The following is a 22,635-nucleotide window of genomic DNA, read 5'->3' on the forward strand; positions in this document are numbered from 1 at the left end:
CAGAATCACTCATCAGAATCACTCGTCAGAATCACTCGTCAAAATCACTTGTCAGAATCAGTTCTCAGACAGGGTATTTAGTCTCAAACTGACATCATTCTGATGTTTGATATCTGATCATGTCCTAAAATGGACACTGTACTGCAACCCTGTCTGTGTCCCCTCATCCTCATCATGGCTGCCCCTAAACCAGTGTCCTGGGATCTGCACACATGAAGCAACAGGACCTGGTAAGTATACATATGTGGGTGTAAACTGTATATGTATGTAAGTATGCTGTATATAAACTGAATGTGTTTCTGCGTATATATACTTATTATATGTGTTTGTACACACTGTCAATATGTATGAATATACAGTACAGACCAAAAGTTTGGACACACCTTCTCATTTAAAGATTTTTCTGCATTTTCATGACTTTGAAAATTGTACATTCACACTGAAGGCATCAAAACTATGAATTAACACATGTGGAATTATATACTTAACAAAAAAGTGTGAAACAACTGAAAATATGTCTTATATTCTAGGTTCTTCAAAGTAGCCACCTTTTGCTTTGATGACTGCTTTGCACACTCTTGGCATTCTCTTGATGAGCTTCAAGAGGTAGTCACCGGAAATGGTTTTCACTTCACAGGTGCTCCCTGTCAGGTTTAATAAGTGGGATTTCTTGCCTTATAAATGGGGTTGGGACCATCAGTTGTGTTGTGCAGAAGTCAGGTGGATACATAGCTGATAGTCCTACTGAATAGACTGTTAGAATTTGTATTATGGCAAGAAAAAAGCAGCTAAGTAAAGAAAAACGAGTGGCCATCATTACTTTAAGAAATGAAGGTCAGTCAGTCCGAAAAATTGGGAAAACTTTGAAAGTGTCCCCAAGTGCAGTTACAAAAACCATCAATCGCTACAAAGAAACTGGCTCACATGAGGACCGCCCCAGGAAAGGAAGACCCAGAGTCACCTCTGCTTCTGAGGATAAGTTTATCACCAGTCTCACCAGCCTCAGAAATCGCAGGTTAACAGCAGCTCAGATTAGAGACCAGGTCAATGCCACACAGAGTTCTAGCAGCAGACACATCTCTTCAACAACTGTTAAGAGGAGACTTTGTGCAGCAGGCCTTCATGGTAAAATAGCTGCTAGGAAACCACTGCTAAGGACAGGCAACAAGCAGAAGAGACTTGTTTGGGCTAAAGAACACAAGGAATAGACATTAGACTAGTGGAAATCTGTGCTTTGGTCTGAGGAGTCCAAATTTGAGATCTTTAGTTCCAACCACCGTGTCTTTGGCGGACGCAGAAAAGGTAAACGGATGGACTCTACATGCCTGGTTCCCACTGTGAAGCATGGAGGAGGAGGTGTGATGCTGGGGGGGGGGGGGGGCTTTGCTGGTGACACTGTTGGGGATTTATTCAAAATTGAAGGCATACTGCACCAGCATGGCTACCACAGCATCTTGCAGCGGCATGCTATTCCATCAGGTTTGCGTTTAGTTGGACCATCATTTATTTTTCAACAGGACAATGACCCCAAACACACCTCCAGGCTGAGTAAGGGCTATTTGACCAAGAGGGAGAGTGATGGGATGCTACGCCAGATGACCTGGCCTCCACAGTCACCAGACCTGAACCCAATCGAGATGGTTTGGGGTGAGCTGGACCGCAGAGTAAAGGCAAAAGGGCCAACAAGTGCTAAGCATCTCTGGGAACTCCTTCAAGATTGTTGGAAGACCATTTCCGGTGACTACCTCTTGAAGCTCATCAAGAGAATGCCAAGAGTGTGCAAAGCAGTCATCAAAGCAAAAGGTGGCTACTTTGAAGAATCTAGAATATAAGACATATTTTCAGTTGTTTCACACTTTGTTAAGTATATAATTCCACATGTGTTAATTCATAGTTTTGATGCCTTCAGTGTGAATGTACAATTATCATAGTCATGAAAATACAGAAAAATCTTTAAATGAGGTGTGTCCAAACTTTTGGTCTGTACTGTATATATATATATACACATAGTATACAGTGTATGTTTATATATGTGTAAAGTATATATACAATGTGTGTACATGTATAGTGTATATCTGTTATGTGCATATATAGTTCTGTAATTGTAGTCCCATAATAGGGATCAACTCTAAGCACAGTTTATGTCGCATGTCTGTGTTTTACATTAGGGCCTGTTCACACTGTATTTTTACAGGCCCTAATTTGTCTAAAACCGACTCTGCATGCATATTTGCGATAACGGAGCCAGTCTCCAATTTGTGCTGCCTCTGGTTAAAGTTGTTTTTCAAAGTTCTCTTTAAAGGGGTTGTCCACTACTCTTGACAACCCCTTCTGAATCAGTTTCCCACTAGTAAAATAACAACACATATAATCACACCTGGTGCTGTTCTACTGGTGTTGGTACTGGCTCTCCCAGTGTTTATGTGACATTGTTATGTCATGCAATCTGTGAGGTCAATCACCGGTGGCTTCACTCTCCTCTCCTTCGGACAAATCAAGACATCTGAGGAAGTGAGAAACCAGCCACAGCTCTCACTTCCTTCCGATGTCAATAAAGGCCGTAGGAGGGGAGAGTAAAGCCAGCGCTGATTGACAGCAGAGATTGTATGACATAACAATGTCATGCAAGCTCCAGGAGAGCCAGTGCCAACACCACTGGACATGAGTAGAATATGTATGTGGTATTATTTTACAAGGAGGAAACATAGGGATTGAGAAGGGGTTGTCATAGCAGTGGACAACCCCTATAAATCATTGTAACCTAGTCCAGGTGCATCTGACAGAGCTGGTGCTGTCTATCCACACCGCTAGTCCAGTCAGAAGCTGTGTTGTGTATGGCCGATTAGGGCACACACGGAGGGTTACCTTTACACTGCTATGAATCCATTAGTACAATGGACACTGCTGTAGCTAGAGCTGTATATAAGCCTGCCACAACCAACATCCGGGCACCACGCACAGGACCCGCTGAGGCAGAGGCTATCTGAGGAGGAGACAAGAGTACAGGCGTTATGTCTCCTGTATACTAGGGCAGCCATTGATATATGGAAATATCTGTTCCTTCTGAGACTGGGCGCTCGGCAATCTACACCCCGACCTGCTCTGTTTCATCACGTCACTACCAGTGCCCGGAAGGATCAGCGCCTGTACTTGCACTATGAACAGAAAGCGTTATGTTGTGGTTGGGGATCTCCTCACTGTACGCGCTGCCTGCCGGGAAACACTGATCTGCCCGGGGCCGGAGGAGGAGAGCGCAGACAAGAAGTAATGCTCACGGCCTCCGGGTAACTGGGGACAATGCTGGTCACTTGCGTCATTCTGTCATTGCATCTTACAGGTGGAGCAGACTGTAATGTCCTCCCTGAGCAAGAGGAGCAGTCCATGGACTCATCAGGAGGGAGAGACCTCAGTGTCCTGTGTGTCTACATATAATGTAAGAGGAGCAGGCTATGGGGTCATCAGGAGGGGGAGACCTCCGTGTCCTGTGTGTGTCTACATATAATGTAAGAGGAGCAGTCTATTGGGGTCATCAGGAGGGAGAGACCTCAGTGTCCTGTGTGTGTCTACAAATAATGTAAGAGGAGCTGTCTATGGGGTCATCAGGAGGGAGAGACCTCAGTGTCCTGTGTGTCTACATATAATGTAAGAGGAGCCGTCTATTGGGTCATCAGGAGGGAGAGACCTCGGTGTCCTGTGTGTGTCTACAAATAATGTAAGAGGAGCAGGCTATGGGGTCATCAGGAGGGGAGACCTCCGTGTCCTGTGTGTGTCTACATATAATGTAAGAGGAGCTGTCTATGGGGTCATCAGGAGGGAGAGACCTCAGTGTCCTGTGTGTCTGCATATAATGTAAGAGGATCAATCCATGGGGTCATCAGGAGGGAGAGACCTCAGTGTCCTGTGTGTCTACATATAATGTAAGAGGATCAATCCATGGGGTCATCAGGAGGGAGAGACCTCAGTGTCCTGTGTGTCTACATATAATGTAAGAGGAGCAGGCTATGGGGTCATTAGAAGGGGGAGACCTCTGTGTCCTGTGTGTGTCTACATATAATGTGAGAGGAGCAGTCCATGGGGTCATCAGGAGGGAGAGACCTCAGTGTCCTGTGTGTGTCTGCATATAATGTGAGAGGAGCAGTCTATGGGGTCATCAGGAGGGAGAGACCTCAGTGTCCTGTGTGTCTACATATAATGTAAGAGGAGCAGGCTATGGGGTCATTAGAAGGGGGAGACCTCTGTGTCCTGTGTGTGTCTACATATAATGTAAGAGGAGCAGTCTATGTAGTCATCAGGAGGGAGAGACCTCAGTGTCCTGTGTGTCTACATATAATGTAAGAGGAGCTGTCTATGGGGTCATCAGGAGGGAGAGACCTCCGTGTCCTGTGTGTGTCTACATATAATGTAAGAGGAGCAGTCTATGGGGTCATCAGGAGGGAGAGACCTCAGTGTCCTGTGTGTCTACATATAATGTAAGAGGATCAATCCATGGGGTCATCAGGAGGGAGAGACCTCAGTGTCCTGTGTGTCTACATATAATGTAAGAGGAGCAGGCTATGGGGTCATTAGAAGGGGGAGACCTCTGTGTCCTGTGTGTGTCTACATATAATGTGAGAGGAGCAGTCTATGGGGTCATCAGGAGGGAGAGACCTCAGTGTCCTGTGTGTCTACATATAATGTAAGAGGAGCAGGCTATGGGGTCATCAGGAGGGGGAGACCTCCGTGTCCTGTGTGTGTCTACATATAATGTAAGAGGAGCAGTCTATGGGGTCATCAGGAGGGGGAGACCTCCGTGTCCTGTGTGTGTCTACATATAATGTAAGCGGAGCTGTCTATGGGGTCATCAGGAGGGAGAGACCTCAGTGTCCTGTGTGTCTACATATAATGTAAGAGGATCAATCCATGGGGTCATCAGGAGGGAGAGACCTCAGTGTCCTGTGTGTGTCTACATATACACTGTGTTCCAAATTATTATGCAAATAATATTTTCTCAGATTTTCCCAAATTACCTATATGAATTGCAGTCATTGTAATTTTCCAGTCAAATAACTATTAGAGTACTATTGAAAGGTTTTTGTACAAACTGCCTATGATAACAGTATATTTTTTTAAAAAATAAAACACTCAAACTGCGCTCAAAATGCATGTTCCAAATTATTATGCACAGCAGAGTTTTCAACATTTTCATTTTAATAAAGAACAAAAAAATGGTCATTTTTGAAATTATAAGCATTAGCAGGTTATTACAAACTGAAATCAAACAGTTTTCAACTCAAAACTTTATTCTAGGTGATGTTACATTTGCACATAGGACCCCTTGTTCGAAAGGAGCTTCTGAACTCTCTCGTCCATTGAATTTGTCAGGTTTTGGATGGTTTCTGCTTCAATTGTTTTGCATGAGGACAGAATACCCTCCCAGAGCTGTTGCTTAGATGTGAACTGCCTCCCGCCATCATAGACACTCCTTTTGATGATGCTCCAGAGGTTCTCAATGGGGTTGAGGTCAGGGGAGCATGGGGGCCACACCATTAGTTTGTCCCCTTTTATGCCCATAGCAGCCAGAGATGCAGATGTGTTATGTGCAGCATGAGACGGGGCATTATCATGCATGAAAATGATCTTGCTGCGGAATGCACGGTTCTTCTTCTTGAACCATGGAAGGAAGTGCTGTTTGAGAAACTCAACGTACATTATGGAGTTCATCTTTACCCCTTCAGGGATCCTAAAAGGGCCGACAATCTCTCTCCCCATGATTCCAGCCCAAAACATTACTCCACCTCCTCCTTGTTAGCGCCGTAGCCGTGTTTGCATGGGGTGTCCATCAACCAGCCATCCTCCACTCCATCTATCTGGACCATCGAGATCATTTCATGCATGATAATGCCCCGTCTCATGCTGCACATAACACATCTGCATCTCTGGCTGCTATGGGCATAAAAGGGGACAAACTTATGGTGTGGCCCCCATGCTCCCCTGACCTCAACCCCATTGACAACCTCTGGAGCATCATCAAAAGGAGTGTCTATGATGGCGGGAGGCAGTTCACATCTAAGCAACAGCTCTGGGAGGGTATTCTGTCCTCATGCAAAACAATTGAAGCAGAAACCATCCAAAACCTGACAAATTCAATGGACGAGAGAGTTCAGAAGCTCCTTTCGAACAAGGGGTCCTATGTGCAAATGTAACATCACCTAGAATAAAGTTTTGAGGTGAAAACTGTTTGATTTCAGTGTGTAATAACCTGCTAATGCTTATAATTTCAAAAATGAAATTTTTTTTGTTCTTTATTAAAATGAAAAGGTTGAAAACTCTGCTGTGCATAATAATTTGGAACATGCATTTTGAGTGCAGTTTGAGTGTTTTATTTTTTTAAAAATATACTGTTATCATAGGCAGCTTGTACGAAAACCTTTCAATTGTACTCTAATAGTTATTTGACTGGAAAATTACAATGACTGCAATTCATATAGGTAATTTGGGAAAATCTGAGAAAATATTATTTGCATAATAATTTGGAACACAGTGTAATGTAAGAGGATCAATCCATGGGGTCATCAGGAGGGAGAGACCTCAGTGTCCTGTGTGTGTCTACATACAACGTAAGAGGAGCAGTCTATGGGGTCATCAGGAGGGAGAGACCTCAGTGTCCTGTGTGTGTTTGCATATAACCTAAGAGGAGCTGTCTATGGGGTCATCAGGAGGGAGAGACCTCAGTGTCCTGTGTGTCTACATATAATGTAAGAGGATCAATCCATGGGGTCATCAGGAGGGAGAGACTTCAGTGTCCTGTGTGTGTCTACATACAACGTAAGAGGAGCAGTCTATGGGGTCATCAGGAGGGAGAGACCTCCGTGTCCTGTGTGTCTACATATAATGTAAGAGGAGCTGTCTATGGGGTCATCAGGAGGGAGAGACCTCAGTGTCCTGTGTGTGTCTGCATATAACCTAAGAGGAGGAGGCTATAATGTGCTGCTGTTCAGTAATTGAGGTACAGGAGTAGTCGACCTCAGTGTCCTGTCTGCCTAGACTCGAGCTAGTTTTGTGCAGAGAGATGCCCCCCTTGTGTCATCTTGGATTTGGGCAGCATAATACTGAAGGCTTTGGTGCATATTTAAAGGGTTTGTTCACTACCTGGACCACCTTATTTTTTTAAAATGAAGTAGTCGCTTGCAAAATAAAATCACCTTATGCTCACCTCCCGCTGTGTCTGCCCTGGGGTTCCCAGGTCGCTCATGACATTGGCTGCAGGGCTTGTGTGGCATAACAATCAGCGGACTCTATTAGGCTGCTGCGCTTTCATCCCCATCTGTCCATGGTGCACGTCTTCAGACGACCCTCCAACAAATGGAAGAAGTGAGAAAGCAGCAGCCCAAAAGCTGCCTGCTGATTGGCTGCAGGACGCATATGGCACATCAATGTCACGGGAGTTGACATCACTGGAACAACGCCAGTGTAGGAGGTGAGCATATGGTATTTTTATTTTACAAGAGGGACTAATTCATTTAAAAAGGGGTTGTCGAGGTAGTGAACAATCCATTTTAGCAATCCCATATTTAGGTAAGACCATAGGCACAGGGGCTAGTCAAGAACTGAGAGCAGAATCAGATTCACAAAATGGATTTTCTATGAGTAACAGAAGAGCAAGGAACATTTAGAGGGCTTGGTTATGTTAGAACTATGGCTCTGGATTGATCTACTGCTCCAAGGGACAACAGATGGACCAGGGTACTTGGGGAAGTTTATTAATGGTGTACCAGTGTCCTTGGGTTTGCAGTATACTGGTTGTGCAGGCTAACTGGAGCAAGAAACAGACTTGGCATCACCAAATTCAGGACAGCTAGTAGGGCAAGAATCATCCAAAAGTAGGACTCCAGGAGGACAACAGCCTATAGATTAGTTCACTTTCATGCTCCTCTGTAATCATATCTCCGTTACATATGTATTTTGTATTACAAATTCTACATTAATGTTACTGCTGTTGCTCTCTCTTTTTCCTTGGAGATGTTGATTGTAATCTGAAGTAAAGAAGGATCTTTAGAAGAACTTTATGATGGAGAAACACCAGCCTGTCACATCACTGGGTATGAGGAGATCATTGATGGTAAAGGAGAGAACAGTATTGTTCGGTCTAATAATCACTGGTCAAGAACAACGTGCACAAAAATGTTCACTTTTTGAGGCTACAATTGTGGTGTGGGACCATTCTTAAAAGTCTTTGTGCATGTCCAAGTTGAAGAAATCATCTCAGTGTTCTCTTTCCTACTAACCTTATTACTCCTCTCTTAGTCCCCACCAATACTTGTAATGTGCATTTGGACACTAGGCTATGTTTGATGATGCAGAATTCTAGCATTACATGCAAGAAACCTTCCCAAAGCAATGTGTTGTATTTTTGGAGATTTTCGCGTGCACCTTGGACATTTGCTAGCTCATCTAGGAGTCTCCGTAGTCTCCTCCTCTTTTTCCGTGAGCCTCACTAATGTCTTGGGAGAGTTGACAAGTATACCTTAACTTTTTTGCAACCAGTCGTCTTATAAGACAAAATTATGAAATCTTGTCTTTATATGTCTAAGATTTCAGGCTCAGTCATCAAATGCCCTATTACCTGCCGTAAGAGGGGATGTGCTGTCGCTAATATTCAAATTTTATGGAGGCTGAACAATGTATTAATAATCATTTGTGCCCATACAGTTAGCTTCAGCCCGTGTAAAACAAACGCCTTCTACTTGTTATATTGTCCCTCTGCACTCGTCATAAGGGTAAAAGACCTTTAATACCAAACAGCATGGCAAGAAATTACCAAAGTTGTCTGCTGCTTATACGTATATATTATTTATAGATAAATGAGGCCATAGCAAGCATATATCTCATTTATGGTCCGTAAGATATTGCCCACTCTAGAGTCCAAGAAGGGCCTACAAGCAAGATCTGTAGTGTGTAGACAGCGTACATAAGATAAAGTGGTGTTTGGTGCTATGATAAAAGAATTGGGAAAACAATTAACATATTAGCCGGCCACAACATTTCTGTGCTCCCATGACCAAAGTTCAATCTTCTTGTTAGGTGGAGAATATAAATAGATCTGTAGCAAACATAAAGCTGATATTGGAAACTACATGAAATGATGTGTTTCTTACAGATGGCTCCCCAGAAGGATGTTCTAGTCGCTGTTCTTCCCAGGATTTTACAGACTATCAGGTAGATGAAATTAAACAATTTGTATACTACAAATATTGTATATTGCAAATTTTTACGATTTTTGTCATTCAAAATTAGGATGACAGTCTTCAGAATTTGCAAATCATTGTTAAAGATGAAATCAAAGAGGAAGAAGATGAGATTCCTGTGACCAGAATAGAAGATGAAGGAACTACAGATATGAATGCAGGTGAGAAGCAACCTTGGAAAAAGTATTTCCATATTGTAATGTTACTGCATAATGTCTTGGACCCCTGTTAATCGCCTGATTCTGAGAACTCATTCAAGGCAGTTACTTTTTTTGTGTGTGGCCAAGGGCACCACTGTGCATGAAATAAATGTGATTGCAGGAATCTTGGGGTTCCTGGCAGATAAAATGATTGGATACCTTAGCGATATGCCATCATATTTATGGCAATGAAGCTTGTATTTACGGTATATTGGCTTAAATAAAATGTGGTCAAGTAGTTAATATAGGGGAGGGTCTTTTAGACATCAGGAACAGCCATTGAGATAGTCTGTGCTATGCTGAATCTGAGTCATGTAGCCATAACGAATTTTCAAGTTCTCCATGCTTTCCTATGGCTATAAATAAATATTGACCAGAATGGGCAGTGCACTGTATTGAGCTTTGCTGCCAAAATAAGGATCCTTTTGCCAAATATGGATTAAGCTGTTTTTATTCCACAATGCGTTTCAATGCTAGACTGTCCTCTTTTTCAAGTGTAAAATCCAAGTCAGGCTTCAAAATGCGTTTTGGAATAAAAACCGCTTAATCCATATTTGGCAAAAGGATACAGGAGTTGTGCCTTACACAACTCCCTCAGGTGAGCACATACTCTTGACTTTCATTGCCTCTTTATTAGGTTATGACCTTATGGTCCTGTGTGTTCTGTCCCTGTAAATATATTTTGTATTCCCAACAGAACATCAGGAGGACAGCAGGAGCTCCTCGGACAGCCAGGATTCTGTCACTTTGAACTGTAAGATAGAAGATGATGACTTCATGCAGTATTCAGTCTTTCAGGGCTCGGATCTCTCTGATCAAGATGAATGTGATATTGATAACTCAGACATTGTTACCACAGTGTATGTTGGGGGTAAAATGTTTCCATGCACTGAGTGTGATAAGTGTTTTACCCAGCACGCAGCACTTATTAGGCATCAGAGAAGTCACACAGGAGAAAAGCCCTTTCCATGTTCAGAATGTGGCAAATCCTTCACACGCAAATCAATTCTTGTGGAGCATCAGAGGATACATACAGGGGAAAAGCCATTTTCTTGTAGTGAATGTGGTAGACGGTTTACTCAGAAGTCTAGTTTTGCCGTGCACCAGCGCATCCATACAAGGGAGGAGTCCTTTATTTGTTCTCATTGCGGGAAAGGTTTTACAAAGAAGCTAAATAGGCACACACGTGGAGAAGAGATTTCCTGCTTAATTTGCAGGGAGAAGAGTAAAGAGAAGCCAGATGCTGTGCAACTGGAGATGGACAAGAGGCCATTCACGTGTTCTGAGTGTGGAAAATGTTTTACCAACAAATCGAAACTTAACATACACGAGAAAATCCACAAAGGTGAGAAGCCTTATCCTTGTTCTGAGTGCAAAAAATGTTTTTCCCGTAAGTCAGTTCTTGTTGAGCACCAGAGGATCCACACTGGAGAGAAGCCGTTTACATGTTCTAAATGTTGGAAGTCTTTCACTCAGAGGTCAGGACTTGTCATGCATCAGAAGGTACGCTCATGCGAGAAGGTGTTTTCGTGTTCAGATTGTGGGAAACAGTTTACACAGGCATCAAACTCAGAAGAAGCGGAGGGGCCCATATCTTGTCCAGAGTGCCAAGAGCCAGGTATTAACGCACAGTCTGCCGATGAACCTCTAATATCTCATACATGTTCAGAAAGCATTAATTGCGAAAAGACAAACTGTGCTACGAAGCACAAGACTCCTGCCCGGGAGGAATCCTTTCATTGTTCTCAGTGTAGGAAGTCCTTTATGTACAGATCAGAACTCATGAAGCATGAGATTATTCACACTGGCGAGAAGCCATTTTCCTGTTATGATTGTGGCAAATGTTTTAACCAAAAAACTAATCTCCTTCACCATCTCACTATACATACTGGCGAAAGACCTTACAAGTGTTTAGATTGCAGCAAAAGTTTCCGACTGAAAGCTAGTTTCCTTGCACATCAGAGAGTTCACTCAGGGGAGAAGCCCTATTCATGTCCTGATTGTGCCAAGTCTTTCACCCAGAAATCAAATCTGCTCAGACACCAGGTTCTCCACACAAGTTAGTGGCTGATGCCATATAATAAGCTGAAAGTTGTCTGAATTTACTTTTTAGCAAACGGTCAATGTCGGAGGTTGTTTTTCCCTTTAATACTGTATGTCTTATGTTCGTGACTTTTTTATTTGAATGTACTGGTACTCTGATTAGCCATAAATAATACAAAAATTAAGTTTGACTCATTATCCAAAAATGGCCAGTTGTTACTGTTTCAATAAGAGGAAGAAATGCGAGAGAGAGCCATTCCAACAACCTGGTTAACAAATGTTCTGACTGATCCTTTAGTTTAGGCTCCTTCTGAGTATAATTCAAAGAAAGGATGTAACCTACGTAAGTGACCTTCTGTCGTTACCTATGTATGACAGCAATCATTAGCACAGAGAATCCAGCGAAAAAATGAATTGTGTACATTTGTTAACAGTGCACAGCAAAAATCCAGAAATGCGTACAACTACTTGTGTCTTGTAATACAGTGAATAGCACATATATAGGCTTCTTTGTGGTGAGAGGAATGCGATCAATCACTGTTAATAATAGGAAAAGGGGCATGTGGAAATACTAAGATCAGAACCAGCGAGCAGATTAGAGGCAATGGTTGAGTAATGGTTTCTTCCACAATGTGACTATGACTTATTGGGTTTTTAGAATATTTCCCCACACTACATTAAAAAAGGGGAGGTCTGCCCCCTTAACTTGGTCTCAAAATCTCATGATTGTTATAGCCAATATTAGGCTGTAGTCTTCACTATTCCTTCTGAGCAGAAGAAACACTGGGCATGATAAATCAATTTTAATTTTTTTTTTTTGGTAAGGCACTTTTCTATCTTGTAATATCCGCTTACCTTTTTTTTGCGACAAATTCATTAAAATGGCGCAGGTGTGCAAGGAATGCTGTAAAATAGGAATGCTTCCAAAAATAAGAGTATTAGTTTATTTTTACCAATTAACAAAATGTAAAGTGAATGAAAGAAATCTAAATTAAAGGGAGCTGTCTCCCCCGAAATGGCAGTTAAGCTGCCTAAACATTTATATAGGTGACGTAGCCACTATTTAATTCATACTAGGTAATTATAGCTTAATATTTAATTAAAAATCATATTTAAATTTATGTGATATGCAAATAGGACGTGACTATGCACCAAGGGTGCACCGAAGTGACCTTATTTGCATATAAAAGTAAGTTTTTTTTTTGTTTTTTTTATTAATAATTGCATTGTATGATTTAAATAGGGGCTAGGCACACTGTATAAATAATTAGGCAGCTAAATTCACGTTTTAGGGGTGACATAATACGTGGTATGATCGCCCTTTACCTTCAAAACAGCATGAATTGTCAATTCTAGTTATAATTGCACACAGTTTGTGAACTAACTTGGTGTGGAGGTTGTTCCAAACATCTCGGAGAACTAACCACAGATCTGTGGATGTAGGCTTATGCAAATCCTTCTATTTCTTCATGCAATCTCAAACAGACTGGATTTAGTTGATCAGTATTCTGTGGTCCCATGTTATGATGCTAAAGATAATTCTTAATGACAATAGCTGTATATTTGGAAACATTGTCGTGCTGCAGAATAAATTTGGAGCAAATCAGAAACCTCCCTAAAGCCCCCGTCTCACATAGCGAGATCGCTGCTGTGTCACGGTTTTGGTGACGCAACAGCGACTTCACCAGCGATGTCGCTATGTGTGACACTTTGCAATGATCAGGCCCCTGCTGTGAGGTCGCTGATCGCTGCAAAGTGTCCTGGACCATTTTTTGGTCGTTGCTCTCCCGCTGGTCAGCACACATCGCTGTGTGTGACCAGCGGGAGCAGCGATCAGGCTGGTAACTATGGTAAACATCGGATTACTAGGGGCACACGCGCACCTAGTAACCCGTTGTTTATCATGGTTATGAGCCTGCTAAAGTGAGCGGTAACCTCCCGCTCACCGTAGCAGAGTGGTAACCATGATAAACAACGGGTTACTAGGAGCGCGTGTGCCCCTAGCAACCCGATGTTTACCATAGTTACCAGCCTGCTCCTGCTTCACCAGGCTCGTAACCAGGAGCAGGACATCGTGGAACGATTCTTTCCACGATGTCGCTGCTCCCCTGATCGTTGGTGAGCCTGCCTGCTTGACAGCTCACCAGCGACCACATAGCGACGCAGCAACGATCCCTGACAGGTCGTATCGTTGTCGGGATTTTTGCAGTTTCGCTGAGTGTGACGGGGCCTTAACAGTATTGCATGATAGATAGTATCTGCCTGTATTTCTCCGCATTAAAGACAGCAAGAAATGAGCAATGTTGAGGACTGTATGTGCATATCATCCTTTCTTGCCTTCAAAATCGGAAGAAGCCTGAAATCTGTAAGGATCCTCCACCATGCTTTACTGTTGTCACCGCATGTTTCAGACAAATATTTCACATTTTGAGTCATCAGCCCAGGGCACCTACTGCCATATTTCTGCATCACAGTTCCTATGGTTTTGTTCATACTTAAGTTGTTTGTCACTAGTTAGTGTCGAAGGTAGGCAGGTTTTTGTCTGCAATTCTTCCATGAAGAAATCTTCTGGCCGACTCCTCCGATCCGTAGGTGAGTAAAGTTGGGTCCCAGTAGTTGCTGCCAGTTCTGAGCTGATGGCACTCCTGGACGTCGTCCAATTTTAAAGCTAAGAAAGCATAATATGCATATACAGTCCTCAACGTTGCTTATTTCTTGATGTCCTCAATGCTGAGAAATACAGGCAGATACTTATCCAGCATGTAATACAGGGGTGGGCAATTAATTTTCCCAAGGGGCCACATGAAAAACCGTGACGGTTATGGAAGGCTGAACCAATAGGCTGAAATTAATTCTGCTTAATATTAATATATTAATTATAATTATTTTATATTAATATTGTATCCCTTAATATTGAGCATAATGAAAGGGGTATTCCCATCTCAGAGATCCTATCCCAATATGTGGTTGGTGTATTAAAAATATTAGCAAATACCTCCAATTAGAAATGTAGTATATTACATAGTAAGCTATGTCGCTTACTCCATATGCAGGGCATTGCAGAAACTTAGGATAAATGACATGGCGAATCAGAAGAACTATGCTACATTTCTAATTGTAGATATTTGATATTATTATTATATTATTACACCTACTACATATTGGGATAGAATCTGAGATGGGAACACCCCTTTAAGTATGCTGACATCCCCTTATATACTGTATGAGCCCACACACAGCCTCACTATATACAGTAAGAGCCCCCACATAGCCTCCAATATATAGCATGGGCCCCACAAACTCCCTATATACAGAGTGAGCCTACAGCTTCCCATACACAGCGTGAGCCCCACACAAGCTGCCATATACAGCGTGAGTTCCACACAGCCTCCAATATAAAGTGTGAGCCCCATATAGCCTCCAGTATACAATGAGCCCCACACAACCTGGTATATACAGCGTGAGCCCCACACAGCCTCCTGTATACAGCATGAGCCCCACGTGGCCTGCTATTTACATACAAACAGCCCACACACAAGAAAAAAACACATACTTGCCTCGCTCCCTGCAGACCGAGACAGCCAAAGAGCTGAACCAATGGCCCACGGGCCACACCATGCTCTCCCCCGCCCGCCATCCATCCGCCCAGGTCTGAATGTAATACTATCAAGTTGGCATCTGATTGGCTTCAAATTTAATTTGCAGCAGGAACTATTTTCATCATAAAGGAGTCCTGGCAAAAGGCAGTCACATCAAATAACGTTTTTTCTTCAAATTTCCCTTTTATTAATTTACTTTGCATTTTGTTAATGAAAATAAACTATGAACACTTCTATATTTGAAAGTATACCACCAAAAAAGAAACCGGAGTACTTTCCTTGTAATCTCTTGCTTTTTATTGAACAAATTACATCGCAATATAAACAATTAAAGCAGCATATGGTTAAAAGGACAACCAAAAAATGTCCCGATAATGTGCAAAAAATATGATAAAGCATGGATCTAGGAGTATACAGAATAAGTATTCAATGGTGAAGTGATCAGCCATTTAGGTTATAATTGTATATAGTTAATACGGTAGATATATACCATATGTAAAAAGCCTCCTTCACTCTAACATGCGGGTCAACCAGTATATCAAAAAATATATATCAAATATCATGTGGTCACCACAATGCAATAAAGGGAAGTCAGTTACTTATGATCCACATAATCACAGCCATAGTCACCTATGAGTAGATCAAAATAACATATCAGACCAACCACAGTAATGTCATATTGTCACCCTAATGTCAGATAGCATACATTAACTCCTGGTGAACATAAAAGTTTCCATAAAGTGCTTACCCATAGTGGTTTGTATTACACAGAACCCGAGAGACTCCCTGACGCCTGTTTCGTGGCTGCTTTTTCAAAAGTGAACATACAGGTAATACAGTGATCACCAGAGACATTATACACAGGAACTCTGTATATACTGTCAGTGTACAGGTAATACAGGGATCACCAGTGACATTATACACAGGAGCTCTGTATATAGTGTCAGTGGACAGGTAATACCGGGATCACCAGTGACATTATACACAGGAGCTCTGTATATAGTGTCAGTGTACAGGTAATACAGGGATCACCAGTGACATTATACACAGGAGCTCCGTACATAGTATACAGTGTGTAGTGTCAGTGTACAGGTAATACTATGATCACCAGTGACATTAAACACACAGTAGCTCTGTACATAGTGTACAGTGTATAGTGTCAGTGTACAGGTAATACAGTGATCACCAGAGACATTATACACAGGAACTCTGTATATACTGTCAGTGTACAGGTAATACAGGGATCACCAGTGACATTATACACAGGAACTCTGTATATAGTATACAGGTAATGCTGGGATCACCAGTGACATTATACACAGGAGCTCTGTATATAGTGTCAGTGTACAGGTAATACAGTGATCACCAGTGACCTTATACTCAGGAGCTCTGTATATAGTGTCAGTGTTAAGGTAATACAGTGATCACCAGAGACATTATACACAGGAACTCTGTATATAGTATACAGGTAATGCTGGGATCACCAGTGACATTATACACAGGAGCTCTGTATATAGGGTCAGTGTACAGGTAATACAGTGATCACCAGTGACATTATACACAGGAGCTCTGTATATAGTGTCAGTGTACAGGTAATACAGGGATCACCAGTGACATTATACACAGGAGCTCTGTACATAGTATACAGTGTGTAGTGTCAGTGTACAGGTAATACTATGATCACCAGTGACATTAAACACACAGTAGCTCTGTACATAGTGTATAGTGTCAGTGTACAGGTAATACAGTGATCACCAGAGACATTATACTCAGGAGCTCTGTATATAGTGTCAGTGTTCAGGTAATACAGTGATAACCAGAGACATTATACACAAGAGCTCTGTATATAGTGTCAGTGTACAGGTAATACAGTGATCACCAGAGACATTATACACAGGAGCTCTGTATATAGTGTCAGTGTACAGGTAATGCTGGGATCACCAGTGACATTATACACAGGAACTCTGTATATAGTATACAGGTAATGCTGGGATCACCAGTGACATTATACACAGGAGCTCTGTATATAGTGTCAGTGTACAGGTAATACTGGGATCACCAGAGACATTATACACAGGAACTCTGTATATAGTGTCAGTGGACAGGTAATACAGGGATCACCAGTGACAATATACACAGGAACTCTGTATATACTGTCCGTGTAGAGGTAATGCTGGGATCACCAGTGACATTATACACAGGAGCTCTGTATATAGTGTCAGTGGACAGGTAATACAGGGATCACCAATGACATTATACACAGGAGCTCTGTACATAGAGTGTAGTGTACAGGTAATACAGCGGACACCAGTGACATTATACACAGGAGCTCTGTATATACTGTCTGTGTACAGGTAATGCTGGGATCACCAGTGACATTATACACAGGAGCTCTGTATATAGTGTCAGTGGACAGGTAATACACGGATCACCAGTGACATTATACACAGGAACTCTGTATATAGTATACAGGTAATGCTGGGATCACCAGTGACATTATACACAGGAGCTCTGTATATAGTGTATAGGGTACTGGTAATGCAGTTATCACCAGTGACATTATACACAGGAGCTTAGAGCTCCTATAGTGTCAGTCTACAGGTAATACAAAGATCACTGGTGACATTAAAGGAAACCTGTCACTAGCAAAAACGCTAATAACTTGCAGGTATGGACTTAATCTGTAGGTTAATAGTGTTATTAACCTGCCCGGCGCCTGCACATAGTCGAACGCTGCGGAGAGAAAATGAGCTTTATTCTCCCCGGCAGTATTCGGTTTCAGTCACTGCTCTGAGTATAGAGAGCGGCGGTTATAACCACGCCCCAGCCCTGACTGACACTGGCTCTGCATTGGGGCTGGCTGGCAGTCAGGGGCTGCTGCTGTGTATTCTCAGAGCGGTGACTGAACCAGCACCGCCCCCGTGACGAACTGAATGCTGCCGGGAGGGAATAAAATTCTCCCTGCAGCGTTCAGCTACGTACGGGTGCTGGGCAGGTTAGTAACGTTATTAACCTGCAGATTAACCCCATATCTGCTGATTAATAGCATTTTTGCTGGTGACAGGTTCCCTTTAACCCTTTAAGGACCAATGACAGAAATAGGTGTCAGTTTCCGCACCATGACATGCTAGGACTTTAAAGTTTAACCCCTTAGCGATGGAGAGAATTTTGACTTTAACCCCTTCCCGACATGTGACGTATATATACTGATCCTCGGGAGCTGCGTTCCCTCAAAGAGCAGTATATATACGGCGCAGTGGTCGTGTGGTCTCACACTGAGTGCCACCTCAATCACATGCGTGTGTCAGCTCTTTGTGAGAGCTGACACCCCGCAGCAACGCCCAAGATCGGTGCTAGCACCGAACGCAGGCGTTTAACTCCTGTGATGCCGCTGTCAATAGTGACCTCGACATCGCCGGGCATCGCAGAGGAAGTGAGCTCCCTCTGTGCTCCCATGAGCACAGTGTGATGCGATTGCATTGTGCTGATGGTCTCCATGGTGACCCGGGTCCCAAGATGGCCGCAGGATCCTTCAGGGAAGATGGCTTGTCAGAGCCTGCTCAGAGCAGGTGCTGACATGCCTCCTCCATGCCTGTCAGATGCTGATCTGATGCTCTGCAGTGCAGAAGCATTGCAGATTATCTGATCACTGATCTGATAGTGTAAAGTATTTACAGTATTTATCCTGGGACAATGTGAAAAAGTAAAAAAAAAAAAGTTAATAAAAATTGTAAAAATATTTTTTAAAAATCCCAAAATAAATAACAAAAATATATATATATTGATCCAATAAATGCATTTATGTTAAAAAAATGAAACAAAAAATACATATATATTTGGTATCATCACGTCCGGAAAACTGTCCCACCAGTTAACCCCTTCAGAGAACACTGATAAATAAAAAACGAAGTAAAAAACTATGGTTTATCATCGTACCGCCGAACAAAAAGTGCAATAAAACACGATCAAAAAGACGAGTATACAGTACAGACCAAAAGTTTGGACACACCTTCTCATTTAAAGATTTTTCTGTATTTTCATGACTTTGAAAATTGTACATTCACACTGAAGGCATCAAAACTATGAATTAACACATGTGGAATTATATAGTTAACAAAAAAGTGTGAAACAACTGAAAATATGTCTTATATTCTAGGTTCTTCAAAGTAGCCACCTTTTGCTTTGATGACTGCTTTGCACGCTCTTGGCATTCTCTTGATGAGCTTCAAGAGGTAGTCACCGGAAATGGTCTTCCAACAATCTTGAAGGAGTTCCCAGAGATGCTTAGCACTTGTTAGCCCTTTTGTCTTCACTCTGCGGTCCAGCTCACCCCAAACCATCTCGATTGGGTTCAGGTCTGGTGACTGTGGAGGCCAGGTCATCTGGTGTAGCACCCCATCACTCTCCTTCTTGGTCAAATAGCCCTTACACAGCCTGGAGGTGTGTTTGGGGTCATTGTCCTGTTGAAAAATAAATGATGGTCCAACTAAACGTAAACCGGATGGAATAGCATGCCGCTGCAAGATGCTGTGGTAGCCATGCTGATTCAGTATGCCTTCAATTTTGAATAAATCCCCAACAGTGTCACCAGCAAAGCACCCCCACACCATCACACCTCCTCCTCCATGCTTCACGGTGGGAACCAGGCATGTAGAGTCCATCCGTTCACCTTTTCTGCGTCGCACAGAGACACCGTGGGTGGAACCAAAGATCTCAAATTTGGACTCATCAGACCAAAAGCACAGATTTCCACTGGTCTAATGTCCATTCATTGTGTTCTTTAGCCCAAACAAGTCTCTTCTGCTTGTTGCCTGTCCTTAGCAGTGGTTTCCTAGCAGCTATTTTACCATGAAGGCCTGCTGCACAAAGTCTCCTCTTAACAGTTGTTGTAGAGATGTGTCTGCTGCTAGAACTCTGCGTGGCATTGACCTGGTCTCTAATCTGAGCTGCTGTTAACCTGTAATTTCTGAGGCTGGTGACTCGGATAAACTTATCCTCAGAAGCAGAGGTGACTCTTGGTCTTCCTTTCCTGGTGCGGTTCTCTTGTGAGCCAGTTTCTTTGTAGCGCTTGATGGTTTTTGCAACTGCACTTGGGGACACATTCAAAGTTTTCCCAATTTTTCGCACTGACTGACCTTCATTTCTTAAAGTAATGATGGCCACTTGTTTTTCTTTACTTAGAATTTGTATTATGGCAAGAAAAAAGCAGCTAACAGTCTATTCAGCAGGGCTATCAGCTGTGTATCCACCAGACTTCTGCACAACACAAATGATGTTCCCAACACCATTTATAAGGCAAGAAATCCCGCTTATTAAACCTGACAGGGCACAACTGTGAAGTGAAAACCATTTCCGGTGACTACATCTTGAAGCTCATCAAGAGAATGCCAAGAGTGTGCAAAGCAGTCATCAAAGCAAAAGGTGGCTACTTTGAAGAACCTAGAATATAAGACATATTTTCAGTTGTTTCACACTTTTTTGTTAAGTATATAATTCCACATGTGTTAATTCATAGTTTTGATGCCTTCAGTGTGAATGTACAATTTTCAAAGTCGTAAAAATACAGAAAAATCTTTAAATGAGAAGGTGTGTCCAAACTTTTGGTCTGTACTGTATATAAAAATGGTATAGCTGGAAATGTCATCTTGTCCTGCAAAAAACAAGCCGCCATACAGCTCCGTCATCAGGAAAAATAAAAAAGTTATAACTCTCAGAATAAGGCGATGCAAAAATAATTTTTTCTATAAAAGTTTTTATTGTGTAAAAAAATAAAATACCAGATTTATATCGCTGTAATTGTACTGACCTGAAGAATAAAGCTGTTTTATCAATTTTACCACACGCGGAACGACCTAATAAAAACATAAAACAATTCCTGAATAGAAAGCGATCAAAAAATGTCATGTGCTTGAAAATGGTACAAATGAAAACGTCAACTCATACCGCAAAAAACAAGCCCTTACATGACTGTTGGCCGCAATATGGAAAAATTATAGCGTACAAAATATGACAATGCACAAACTAGTTTTTCCCCCCCAAAAAAAGTCTTTTAGTGTGACAGCAGCCAAACTTATACAGCACGAGGGACGACGTAAAAAATAAATAAAACCAATTCTTCACCTGCTGTTGAATTTTTCATTCTGCCTCCCAAAGATCGCAGTAAGGCTCGGCACACATTTATCCTGCGCTCTATGCTGAGCGCTTACACCAGGGTTTCCATGTGAATCTCTGAAATACGTCATTCAGACAGATATTCCCTGTAATGAAGAAGAGGCAATGTGGTTGTCGTAGGACCTGTGATCCGGCGGTGTCCGTCTTTTCATGTGCGCATAAAAGTGGCGTTGACCACAGTTTGTGCACCTCTGAAAAGAAGAGACACCACTGAGCAGAGGCCAGACAAGAGTCCAGAGTAACTCTGCCTCATTATAGTGAATGGATCCCACGGGGGTTTCATCTGATTTACGTCATTCGGAGATTTCGATGGAAACCCTGATGTAAGTGCTTAGTGTAAAGGGAAGTGTCTCAGGTGGTACTTGTATATATGTATCTGAATGCTAGCCATGCATGCCGATATGTATATGTATTGCCCCCACGTTTCCCCATGTGTTTCCCTCATATTGATATAATAATGTCCTCATGCTTAGGCTCCTGGTGAGATATGCCCAGGGCAAGAAAGTCTGAGCATATCAAAAGAAGATGGACAGATATCCATCTATTGTCTGTGGCTATATGCTGACATGGTTAATTACTATGTCAGTGATGGCCACCTAGTGCTAGTGACTCGCCCCCTGGGCCGTGGGGCACTCGGATCCGGGCAATAGGGGAACTATGGGGGTAGTAGTGGCTACCCGGTTCCGTGGCTCAGGGTGGTCAGACCAGTAGTAGTCTGCTATGCGCTGTTGGTATGTCCGACTACGCCACCCGTGGATTGCGGTCAGTGCGAACCGCCGCTGCCAGGCAGACCGCTGGGGCTGATGGTGTATGCAGCTGGGGTACTGTGACTCCCCACGGGAAGAGTGCGGCCCCAGGGCAGTATAATAGAAGATGGGGGTGATGGTGTAGGTAGTCCCAGTACCGTTAGTGCTGGAGGAGCAAGGAGCACACAGACAACAGGTTGCAGTCCAGGGTCTTTACTAGAACAGGTGAACTGACACACAAACAGTCCCGGCTAAGAGGGGACCTGAATGTCTGAGAGCAAATGGGAAGTTTGCCCTGGTCAGGGTGAGGGTGTAGGCCTACCGTGCTCTCTGCGCTCCTTCTGGCTATCTCCTCCTTACAGGGTAACAGCCCACGTTCCTGAGCTCATAGTGTCCTCTCGCCCGTATGGTTTGCAACGTGGGTCCCTTTCTACTTTCGGCCTGGTACGGCTTTGCTGGTCCCTTCTGCTGTGGCGGAGCCTCCGGGCTTCTTAGGCGAAGGAACATACTGTTCCCCGCGGACTGGTTATCTGCTGCAGGACGTGGAATCCTCACAGCCTCAGACACCAAAGTCTGGTAAATTCGGTTCTTTCTCTGCCAGGACAGGCGGACTTCACCTCTTGTCCCTGGCTTGTGGCTCTTCTACTGCCAC

The 22,635-nt window shown here is 42.9% G+C and overlaps 1 protein-coding gene across 4 annotated transcripts; it reads left to right on the forward strand.

Moving 5' to 3' along the window:
* The first annotated feature begins 2,885 nt into the window (after positions 1 to 2,885).
* On the forward strand, positions 2,886 to 11,652 carry LOC141273828 (uncharacterized). Of its 4 annotated transcripts, none has more exons than XM_073686220.1 (6): positions 2,886 to 3,264; positions 3,338 to 3,433; positions 7,999 to 8,078; positions 9,137 to 9,195; positions 9,274 to 9,385; positions 10,122 to 11,652. In XM_073686220.1, the coding sequence occupies exons 3-6, from the start codon at positions 8,045 to 8,047 to the stop codon at positions 11,486 to 11,488; spliced, it is 1,572 nt and encodes a 523-aa protein (XP_073542321.1). In that variant the 5' UTR covers positions 2,886 to 3,264; positions 3,338 to 3,433; positions 7,999 to 8,044; the 3' UTR covers positions 11,489 to 11,652. The 4 variants fall into 4 exon arrangements, with proteins under 4 accessions (XP_073542321.1, XP_073542325.1, XP_073542322.1 ...); XM_073686224.1 differs by having other exon boundaries at positions 2,890 to 3,264; positions 7,999 to 8,098; XM_073686221.1 differs by lacking the exons at positions 2,886 to 3,264; positions 3,338 to 3,433 and adding an exon at positions 6,473 to 6,734.
* Positions 11,653 to 22,635: the final 10,983 nt, after the last annotated feature.

The sequence above is a fragment of the Phyllobates terribilis genome, unplaced genomic scaffold (assembly GCF_046119375.1).
Source record: "Phyllobates terribilis strain yellow unplaced genomic scaffold, ASM4611937v1 Scaffold_5__5_contigs__length_657084704, whole genome shotgun sequence".
NCBI lineage: Eukaryota > Metazoa > Chordata > Amphibia > Anura > Dendrobatidae > Phyllobates > Phyllobates terribilis.

What these genes read in the sequence shown, in the direction of transcription:
- LOC141273828 (XM_073686220.1), top strand. Translation starts at nt 8,045, where the DNA reads ATGATGGAGAAACACCAGCCTGTCACATCACTGG. An exon ending in CCAGCCTGTCACATCACTGG is followed by an intron (nt 8,079 to 9,136) that starts GTATGAGGAGAT and finishes TGTTTCTTACAG; the next exon opens with ATGGCTCCCCAGAAGGATGT. An exon ending in AGGATTTTACAGACTATCAG is followed by an intron (nt 9,196 to 9,273) that starts GTAGATGAAATT and finishes ATTCAAAATTAG; the next exon opens with GATGACAGTCTTCAGAATTT.